The 10,736-nt window shown below is 47.5% G+C and overlaps 1 protein-coding gene across 5 annotated transcripts in view; it reads left to right on the forward strand.

Annotated features, from left to right (window-relative positions):
* Positions 1 to 5,406, forward strand: part of AFF1 (ALF transcription elongation factor 1) — a 120,345-nt gene extending 114,939 nt beyond the window's left edge. For all 5 annotated transcript variants that reach the window (XM_075421222.1, XM_075421225.1, XM_075421223.1 and 2 more), the window contains one exon: positions 1,851 to 5,406. In XM_075421222.1, coding sequence (XP_075277337.1) covers positions 1,851 to 1,972 — 122 coding nt within the window. In that variant the 3' untranslated portion in view covers positions 1,973 to 5,406. The remainder of the gene's footprint in view (positions 1 to 1,850) is intronic.
* Positions 5,407 to 10,736: the final 5,330 nt, after the last annotated feature.

A 10,736-nucleotide genomic window follows, 5' to 3' on the forward strand; every position in this document is an offset into this window, starting at 1 on the left:
CAGCAGCAATTCATATGTAGTGTTTTGGATTATATCCTCAAAAGGCTGATAAAAGACTGTCACGTGGAAGGAGTGGTGGATGCTGCTGGTAAGCCAGAGGAATGAGTCATGGAGGAAAACCTGTGGGAGGGCAGCCTGAGCACACAATCTTGCATCAATCAAGACTAAATTCAGAACTTGCTCTGTGTTGCTGTTTTAATGTAGGGGAACGGTGACTGGGTTAGTAAACACTCCCAAGGGAGTGTATCAGTGCAGGGGAAAAACAAATACTGGTGTAGGCTTGACAGTTATTGTCACTGTTCAGGACAGCGGAGGAGTTTCAGAGCTGGAACCTGTTGATATTCGGTGTAGTGTACACATGCTAAGAGGTACAGAGAGTGAGTACATAAAACTAAAAAAAAGGTCACATGCTTGATTCTTTTATGCAATTCATAGGGCATAAGAAGAAGAGGAAGGAGCAGTGGCCTTCAGCTATCATGTTCCCTTAAATAGGGAAGTCATAAGTCAGTGGAAAGCAGTTAGTTGTGACTGACATTCGAGTCACTTGTGCAGAGCTGAAGTGCTCTCTAGCGGGTCCACAGCCAGGTGCCTCCAGCACAGGACCCAGCTCCTCGCCGTAACTCAGAGCAGCACCATGGATCATGAGGCTGTAACAGGTTGTCTTCTGGCCTCTGATCTCCCACAGCGAGGACAAGCTGAGGTTGCATGCATGCATGTGAAGTCACTCTCTTTTCACATGGTGCTGTGGTCACAGATTATCTTCTGTTTGTTTAGGCAGAGGGGGTTGGACTCCTTGTCCCTGCTCACAGCTCTTCAGTTCCCCATGGAGGGAATGAATACCCATTTTGTAAACAAAAGCAGGAAAATCAGGGGAAATGTATTCTCTGCTTCTGAATTGGAAAGTATTAGAATGAAAGCATTGTGCTCTCTGCTTCTGAAGAGTTCCTCACACAGCCAAGCAGAAATTTTCAGCCTCCAGGTTCAATCTTTGTGTGTAGTGGGGGGGAAAAAAAAAAAAGAGCTGAGAATGGCCAGTTTCTGAAAAGGTATTTGGCAACAAGATCAAGGCTGGAGGGACCGAGGGACTGGGACAAGCCCATGTCACTGGAAGGCAGGTCTTGCAGGAATGCCTTGGAAAGATGACTGGAAGGGAGCGGGTGTGATGATTTGCCATAACTTGCTGTCACCTGCACAGACCATTGCCAGCACAGAGCAGGGCAGCAGGTTCAGATATGCTGCAAGAGCCATCTCCTGCCCATGTGGGAGGAGGAGCGTGGTGCCTGAAGTTGGTGACAGGATAGGAGGACTCTGTTAAATCTGCCTGACATGCCCAGCTATAAGCAACCCCAATCAGAGCTATATAGCCTGGCAAGTTACACAAATTTTTAAACCTGTTCACTTGAGAAATCGTGATGTCTCCAAGGTTTGAGGATGGTTGAAGGAAAGGGACAAGTCCAATGACAGCTGTGTGTGTTTCCAGGCATTGCTCGGAAAAACACTCGGATTTGGCATGCTTAAAATCTGGGTGAAGCATGCGGCGGGGACTGGGGTGTGGACACCCAAACTTTTGCCCACCTACTATGGAGTCTTGATGTCCTTTTAAGCCAGCGCCTGGGGAGGTGGTTCAGTGCGTGTGTGAGTGCGTTTTCCTCTCACGTGCCCTGCCTCGTGTGCTTGACGCTTCCCAGCCTTCTAATATTGCTGAGCTCTCTGCATTAACAACGTGTTTAATGGGACTTGCCAACTCCCAGTGTGCTGCTGTTGCTGCTCCTCGCAGCCCCCTTGCCTGTCAGACATGCCCGTTGTGTGAAACCAACCAAATGTTTTCTCTCTCCCTCCTCTTTTTCCAGATTTTTTTGCTGAACTCAGCACAGCGACGTGCGCTCTGGCACTGAATAGTAGCATGACCGAACTGGTACACTACACTAGACAGGGTTTACAGTGGCTGAGACTGGAAACAAATACGCCTTAACTGGTGCTCAAGGTGGACCTTGAACTTTTTTGCACTTTTGAAGCCTCAGAAACAGTCTGACTTGTTGAATCATTGGATACAAAGTACCTGCAAGGGAAAATAAGTCAACGTGGAAGGGATCTGGTTACACTGGAAAAACTTTGAACTGTGTTTTTAGGGTAGCGTTTTGCTGCCTTGAAAAAGAAGAGGTGGAGGAAAGCCTCAGCATTGATGGCACCTTCCTTTAAAACGACAAAGTGCAATGAATTGTCTGAATGGCTCAATGTATTGATGGTCTATAAACATTTCTGTTGTGAATAACCAGCAGGACAATAATCACACATGAAGAAGTGCCGACAAGAAGGAAATCTGCCTCCAGAGGTTATTATGCAACATCCCACAGTCTGCAAGAGTTGTGTGCCCAGAAGACATGTCAGAGAAGTGTTTTTGTAAGCACGGAGGCAATCTTTGGTGTCTTTGTTCCTCAGATGGCAAGTAGCAACCTCATCAGCACCAAACAGCATTACGTTACAATAGAAACAGCGAAGGCTCTGCCTTGCCTGCTTTCCAGCCTCACCCTCTGGCATTTGTCAGCTGGCTGCTGTCCTGAGAATTGGGGGAAGCCACTGCCTTCAGTGCTGCAAGTTCACTTTTTAAGTCATCACTGCTTTGGTCCTTCTCCTTGCCATGCACTCATGCACATACATGCCCTTAGCACTCAAACTGTGCTACTTAGGGTCTTACTTGGTTTAAGCCTTGTAAGCTAAACACAGTTGAGGTGGCAAAATGACCAGGTGTGGCTGGAAACTGCTCTGCCTCTCTTCTGTGGCGGAGGAACGTCACTCACACTGGGGACTCCTTGCTTTGTTTTGTTTCAGTGGGTGGGGGTGGACAGCTGTACTGGGTCACTGTGATTACTTGGATATTGTTCTGAGTCTGAGAGCTTGCACAGGGAGAAATCACTTCTGTTTAAGGAGGGACTAAGTGGCTGAATGTGGAACACAAGATAAATTATGCATTTGGATATTTGCCTGCAACCACTGCTGGTCTTGGTGAATACCCAAGAGCAGGATTTGGTACCAAAGTAGGACATCCTTCATGTGGGAAATAACTCGTGCTCTTTCTCAGCCAAACTACACGATGGGCCCAGCGACCTAAAATTCTGTCAAGGGAACACAAAAGGGAATAATTAGCTGTTTACAAGCATTTTTTCCTTGTCAGGAGCTGCATTTTTGAAATTGCAATTTCGCAGGTGACAGTAACAGCGAAGGCAGCATCCACAGCATTCGTGTATTCAGTGAGATGACACCCTCCTCTACCCAAAGATTTCCTGTTGTGGGACAGCAGCATCCTGCCATCCTCGTATCTAATAGTGTGCCTTAGCTCTCCAGTCCCCTCTCACATCCCTTGCCCTTTCTCTGACAGACCCGTGGGAGTGGAGAAGAGAAGGATGATATCCTAAAATAATTGTGCTTACAGGAAAGAATTAGCTCCCTTTTCCACATAATTTCAGGATGGAGGTACAGGTCTGCACACGTACAGCAGTACCCCCTTTGTAAAAGACCTGCTCGTGGTTTTGAGGCTCATGAAAACGGACAGTAAATAAATATCAGCAAAAGGTCTGCATTTCCAAAAGTAGTTTCTGCGGAAATGGTCCCTGCCACAGGGAAGCCTGGAGTCATCCTTGCTCTGGGAGAAGCTGATGGGAGCATGCTGTGACTCTGCCCTTGTCTCCAGCACAAGGAAGCTCTCCTCGTGCCTCCCCTGGCAGCGCAGGACCACCGGGATCCTGGCTGGGTCTTCCCACTGCTTCAAAGGAGTGTCCTTTTATGCTCACTTTATTAAAAGTCTTGGTGCATTTCAGGGATAAGCTGTCCTAACCGGTGGAAGGAAGGTCCTTGTCCCTGCCTCCCCGTCCTACCTATGAATCTTCATTTGCACTCCTCCTCCCTGGAGCAGTGACCGCTCGGACTAAGCCGGGGACAGAGAGAGGCTCAGCGTTCGTGTTCTGTTCTCAGGAAGCGCGCAGATGGCCAGCTGGCCTGAAGGCTTGATGTGCACTTTGAAGCTCAATCACAGACTCGTGGGTCGATGCCTTCTTCTGACTTTGTCTTCAAAGCTATTTTTAGGATCACCAGTGGAGGAGGAAGGAAGGAAGAAAGCTTTATTGAACCCGAAAACCACTGTGGGAGTCTGCATGAACCGTAGCAGAGAGTTAGGGGTAAGCGTCAGGTGAAGCAGGGCCACGGGTCCCCCGGTACTTTTGTTTGCGTGCCCCCATCTCCCCCTCTGCTGCCAGGCTGGGTTCGTGTCAGAAAGCCCCTTGTTCTTAGCTTGCCCGCCCAGGGGGATGGCAAGGCAGGGCGTGCAGTTGCCCCCCTCCTGCGGCCAGCTCCGTGCAGCCCGCAGGGGCACCAGCTCTGGCCCTTGCTGGCCCTTTGCTGCCCAGATAGCGATAACCTGTTGCCCTGCTCCTAGAAAAGCTCATGCAAGGGCGTCAGGCAAGCCAAGTCAGTAAGAAGACACCCGGTGAGGGCAGATGAACTCCTGGCATTTGCTTCTGTACAGCTGGGAAAAGGCAGCACATGCTCTGCTACTGTGCGGAGGTGGTTGTGCAAGGGCTGCTCCCGCTCCCAGGGCAAACTCCCTTGGGCTTTGACAGAAACAAGATCGTGGGTATGATTTCATGTCACAGGCATGTGGGGGACTATTTGGGGGCTCTCATTTCAAAAACAATCTGGAAGCATCAGTACCAAGCTACATATAGCAGGAAGCTATGTTTTGTTTCAGGTCATGGAGAAGACTGTTTAAATAATAGGTAACTTTTTAAAAGCCATCATATTTCAACCTTGAGCCAGGTCAGAGGCCTGCAAAGGGTTAGGAAAGATGCTTATCGTTTTCACTTGGGCCTGTTCAGGCCTTTTAAAAAAAAAAAAAAAAACAAAAAAAAACCAAAAACCAAAACAAAACAAAAAAAAAAAACCACCAAACCAAAACAGCGGAGGAAATAGCATTTGCCGTTAGGAATCAAGACCATGAATCCAAGGAAAAACAGAGGTGATAGTTGAGTCCCAGAAGGAGAGGAAGCAGCTATGGTGGCAGAGCAGAATCATTTCCATGCAATATTTATTTAGAAGAAATAATACATGTGTTGAAATTGTCAAATATTCTATTTTTAAGATGCCATTTATTTAATAGTTGAAAGCCTCACTTACATGGATATAGAGATCTCTTCTCTAACTGAAAGTCAAAGTCTGACTGCAATGTCCTTGGTTTCGGTTTTGTCCTCTCCCCTCCCTCTTGGTTCCAATTATAAACTTGTACATCTTAAACTTATTTTGGGGATGTGTGTCCTTCTTGTAAATAACTTTTTCTGCCCTGTGTGTGATGGAGTTTCCGAGATGGTTGATTCATTCATATGGGGAAATAAACAATAAATGAAGTAACCTATTTGTTATGAGTTGTTGCAAGAGTCCTCGTGTTCTCAGCTTCTTGTAGAGAAATTGTAATTTGCCTTTTCTTTCTGAATGGTCTTAGTGTTTCCTTTCTGAATGAGGTTTAAGTACGAATTTCTGTAAAAGAAGTCTCTGTTTCAGTTGCTCCTGTTTATCTCCCTTGCCCTTTCTTTAGGAACAAGAATGGGTGCAAGTTGAGATGCTCAGAGTGGCAGGAGGGTCACAACTCAAGACATCTGCTTCCTCTCCTCCTGAAATGGATTCAGGGAAGACTGTGCTGGGGTCAGCTGCTGACAGCCAGCAGAGCCTGGCTCTGAGCGCTTGCTGACAGGAAAATCCCACGGGTTGGTTTCGTGCAGTCGAACAAGTTAAATAAGAAAACCAGGAGACAAGGTGCAGAAATGATGGTTGAAGCGTATTGCTCTGCGTTTGCCACAAAGGTGTTGCAGGGCTCGCTGCTGGGAGGAGGGTCGGCTCAGGCTGGGTTCATACATACATTTCTGAAGTGCTGCCAGGAGTATTTCCCTCTGGTCATCCCGCAGGATTTCATGCCAAGTGGTAGCTCTGCTGCTCTTTGGTTGTGCAAGGTGATCTCTCTGCGATGGCCTTACACTTCTTGTTTGGGGCTTTTCCCACTTTTTGTTTGATGTTGGGCAATGTAACTGTTCCTTGGAAGAATGATTCTTGCATCTCTGTATGCACTACTGTGATATAATTCACATGTATGATTCAGGTCCTTTCTGCACCAGGTGTTGCACTTAATGTGTTTGCTAATACTGGGTGTGGTTTTCTAATGTAGTATGTAAATTGTAGAGGATACTGAAACCTGTTTTAACACCCACTAGATATGTTGCTGTTACAGATGTTATATATATGAATGTCTGCTTTTTTTTAGTCAGTGCACTTTTTCACTGCATGCATAAAATCCCCGTGGCAAAATGGGTATTGAAGTAAGAATAAAAGGAAAAGATATCTAAATATCTGGTTAGTGAAAAAAAAAAAAAAGGAATGTGAAATCTCCCTTGATGAGCATCTGGTGGGACTTTTAGCTACAGACTAGACAGGAGGAGCTTGGTGGTGTGTTTGCTCAGGCAAGTGGGGGCTGTGACTCAGTTCCCTGCCATCAGTTAGTGTTTCCAGGGGCATGAAACCAGGTCAGCTCCAGGCTGGTTGCAAGATGCATGGAAGGTGAGAAAAGAGCATGGGAAGATAGCTTGTGGTTGTGGCCATGCGTATGTGGATTAAGCGTCTGAATTTGTTCTGGTTTCAGCGGGGTGCGATGGGTGGTGTGACAAGAGCTGTGCTGTCTGCTGGCCAGGCTGGAGCTGATTTCCCTGGGTCTCCATTTCCTTCCCCTCACACCCCAAAACATGTGTTTCCCACACTCTTTACTTGGGGCAAAAGTGAGGAGGGTGAGTTTTGGAGTTGGGAAGGAGATGTGGAGGGGAAGGAGGGATGCAGAGGAAGGAGGTGCAGCATGCCAGCGGCGAGGTCATAGAAAAGTCAGGGAAGGGAGAAGGGGGAGCAGGAGGCCGTGGGGCTGCAGCAGGTGTTGACCACCCCACTTGGCTTTCTGCCCGGGGCAGCAGCCCCCCTGGACTAAAACGGCCAAAAATATTTTGGGGTTGTTTCGCAATATTATTTTGTTATTTTTTGTTCATTGAGCCTTTATTGACCAAACCTGATTTTGCAATGTTAAATTTTTTTTGAGATGCATTATACATTATAGATTAGCTTGCTTTCTGTCTTTGGCTTGGCTTACCCTTTTCAAAGGCAAATGTTGTTTTTTGGCAAAACAGCTGCTTTAAAGTTGATTGCAGTTGCTCAGGCCTGTGCTGCTCTCCAAACACTAAAATAGCCTGTTGGCAGCCTATGCTTTCTTTATATTAATTGCACGTTTAGTAACCCCTGTCACTACCCGAAACCAACAGTGTTCCTGGGCCGCCATCAGCGTTTCTGGATCTGTTTCTGTACTTTTTGTTCCTGAAATGAGGACTGGTGTATGTTACAACGGCAGCACGCGATCACTGCCGTTTTGCAGTGTGTTATTTCAAGGTGCAGGGTTCTTGGGATTCCCGCTGGGTCTTTCTCCTCTCCTGCTCAGTATTGCTGAGGTTCAGGTTTTCTTTGGGTCCAGCATTTCGTATCATAGCAATATGGCACTGTTGTCCACTTCTGTTGAGCCAGCAAACCTGCATCCCAACCAACAGCGCTTTTCTGTTCTCTTTCAGTATTTCAAGGCATGTGTCAGCCTGTATGCGGTCTGTGGCACCTGAAGGGTATTTCTGAAAGTTGCTCCAAGCTGTGCAAGTTTTTGCTTGTTACATGAGGTGCAACCAGCTCTGAACTTGCTCATGAGCTCTCCTCGCTGTTCAGAGAAGAGCTAGTTAGGATTCAAGGCCAGGCTTTTGCTTTGTCTTGTTTTTCTGGAGGGCCTTGGGAAACAGGGCTGAACAAGATGCAATCTACAAAGCAGGGCAGGAGCTGAAGGTTCCCTGCATGGCGGTTTCTTTGTGACATGAGTGCATAGGGTAGTGCCATGGGCACCGGCGAGGCTCATGTCATCGGGTGTCCGGGCAGCACGTGAACTGTGGCACGCTGGTCAAAGCGCTGCCCATCTGTTCAGCTGTCCTTGCATTTCTGGGTCATTTCTGTGGGATCTCTGTTTCAACTGTTATCATACAGGGTTGAGGTTTTTTCTTTTTTTTGCTCCGCTTTACTCATCATCTTAGAGCATAAATAAAATCTGCAATTCTCAGTGAAAATGTCCGTAAAAAGTAACTGTCAGGTTTCCTGGACATGGAACATTGGTCTTAAATCTGTTAAATGGTCCTTGTCCCATGGGGAGTGACGTGCCAGTGCTCCCTCTCACAGCAGCTCTTCGTATGCTGGGACACAGCAGTGGCCTAGGCGTGGGAGAGGTGTGATGTCTTGGAGCCCCGTGGAGAAATGAAGATGCCAAACATCTTGCAAAGTGGAGTCTCCAGTGGGAAAAGATGTGCAAGTAAGTGAGGGGGGGAGACTGATGTGTTCAACGCTGAATCCACACTCTGAGGCTTCTGTGAATTAGAAGTAGCTGTCTTTTATAGTCCTTGAAAAAGACAAAAATCAGATCTGTGATACAACTTAAGAAAAAAAAACGTTAAAAAAAGAAAATAAAATCTCTCCAAAGAAGTTGTGCCACAGATTTTTTGTCTTTCTTCTGTACTGAAGATGAATTGCTGCAGATGTGTGTGTAAATATATATAAAATTAAAATACAAATTTTGACTTGCTTGTCTTCAAGTTCTTCAGATGAAAGAGATGCTATTCAAAATTGTAAAGATGACATGAAAAACAAGCTGCCTGGGGAGGGGGAATTTCTTGTTTTGCTGACCTGAAGCTGAGATGTCTCACCTTCTGCTGTGCTCTGCTCACATGCAGTTGCACAAGCACAGCCCCTGGGTGCAGCGTCACTCGGGGACTGGGGTTGATGTGGCTGTGCAATGTGTGATTGTGCCACGCATCTTCCTTGGTAGTTGAATCTCTTGAAATATTCAACAGTGCAAACTTGCCACCATCTTAACCTCATTGCCCTGTTTTGAGGGAAGATATCAAAATGGTGTGTTTCAAGTTTTTTAACCTTGAAGTTAGAAATTCAGGTGTCCATCTGATGAGACTGCGGTGCTGGGACTCATTAATAAGTACTACTTTGGCAAAATATTCAAGCATGTTTCCAAATCCCATTTATTTTGCCTGAGACTGGAGCATGTTTTACCCCAAGGCCAAGTGTCCTCGGGAGCTCTGGATGTCTGGTACGTGTGTATTTGCCATTTTTCCTCTCTCCTAATGACTGCATGCATAGTCCGATGTTGCCGCTGTCTTTCGGTTGGTAACATGAAAAAGACGACAGAATTGATCTTCTGTGTTACCAGTTTGTTTTGTCTGACAGCTTTGACTTTCATTCAGTGAGTAAAACTTTAAGGGCAGTAACCAACCTTCTGCTAAACCCAGTCACCAGTGGTTGTGAATGGCCACCACACAGGTGCAGAGGGGTGAATCTCGGCCTGGCCCCAAGAGGTAGCAGCACCCCGGCTCACGACTCCGGCTGGGCTGGGCTGTGTGTCCCTGCAGCCGTGGGCTTTACAGAGCAGGGCGGGTGTACGACCATAGCAGCTTTCCTGCTTTCGGCTCCGGCAGGCTGTGGTGGAAGGAGTGCTGGCACGCCTTGGAGCAGGGCTGGTGCCGAGGCGAAGCAGGCTTGGTCTGAAAGCCAACGTGCGTGTGCGTGCAGGCATGGCAAGCAGGGAGAGCGACTGCATGGAGCAGAGGGGCTGGCCCTCAGGGGAGCGTGGACCCGTAGGTCTGTGGTGGCAATTAGGTAAGATGGGTTATAGTTGGCTGACCTAGGGGTGCTCCAGCAACCGGCATTGGGTGGGGAGTGACAAAATGCAAGGAAACAAGGTGGGGGGAAGCAGAGCCAGGTGTGAGGGGCTGGGGAAGGACGAGGCGAGAGGCAGGCATGGCGGTCTCTTGGAGGTCGAAGTATGACCTGGGGAACCATAACAGCCGCAGTGAGCGCAGCTAGGATGTCCGCTGAGGACGGGAAGAAAGAAGGGCTGTTTGGCTCTGCTCTTCTGTTCCTGTCCTTTCTGTCCTGCATAGGCCAAGATTTTGGCTGGGGAGCTGGCAGCTGCTTGCACAGAGCAGAACTGAGAAGTGGGAGGAGAAAGTTGCCATGTGGTGTAACGTGCGATGACAATGTGACACCTGAATGCAATCATATTGGCAGCTGTAATGTGCTGTTCATTTCATCTGGTGGCCATTCAGTTGGAGATTTGACTCCAGCTGTGTCAGAACAGTGCATGGATTTGCAATTATTTTCTCCCAGCAGCCTGTGCTGAGCTAGGTGTGCTGAATTGCACTATCCTGTTTTTTTTCTTTCTTGGAAAATGTGTGTAGGGGAAGATAATTTGCTTATGATTCTTGGCCTGAGTTAAATCTTACCTGCGAAGCAAATGAAGACACAAAAATGTTTCTTGTTGGCTACGTAACCAGAGCCAAGCCTTGCTGCCACTCCCAGGAATGGCTATAGCTGCATAGTTGCCTGCTTAGAGTATTAATTTTCAGGACCATTAATTTAACAAGCATCTGAAAAATTCTCCTGTGGGAGAATTTGCTGTCACGTAGCAGGGGTGCTTCAGAAGCCAGGTTGGTAGCAGTAGTGTGCGCTCTCTTCATCACAGCCCAGTGCACGTGGGCCTCTGCCAGGACGCTGGCTGCCACACCACCTGATGCGGGCTGTGGGCTCTCCTTGAAAGATCCAGTCACCGTTTCAGTGGAAAACTTAGG

This window comes from Opisthocomus hoazin, chromosome 5, assembly GCF_030867145.1.
Source record: "Opisthocomus hoazin isolate bOpiHoa1 chromosome 5, bOpiHoa1.hap1, whole genome shotgun sequence".
Lineage (NCBI taxonomy): Eukaryota > Metazoa > Chordata > Aves > Opisthocomiformes > Opisthocomidae > Opisthocomus > Opisthocomus hoazin.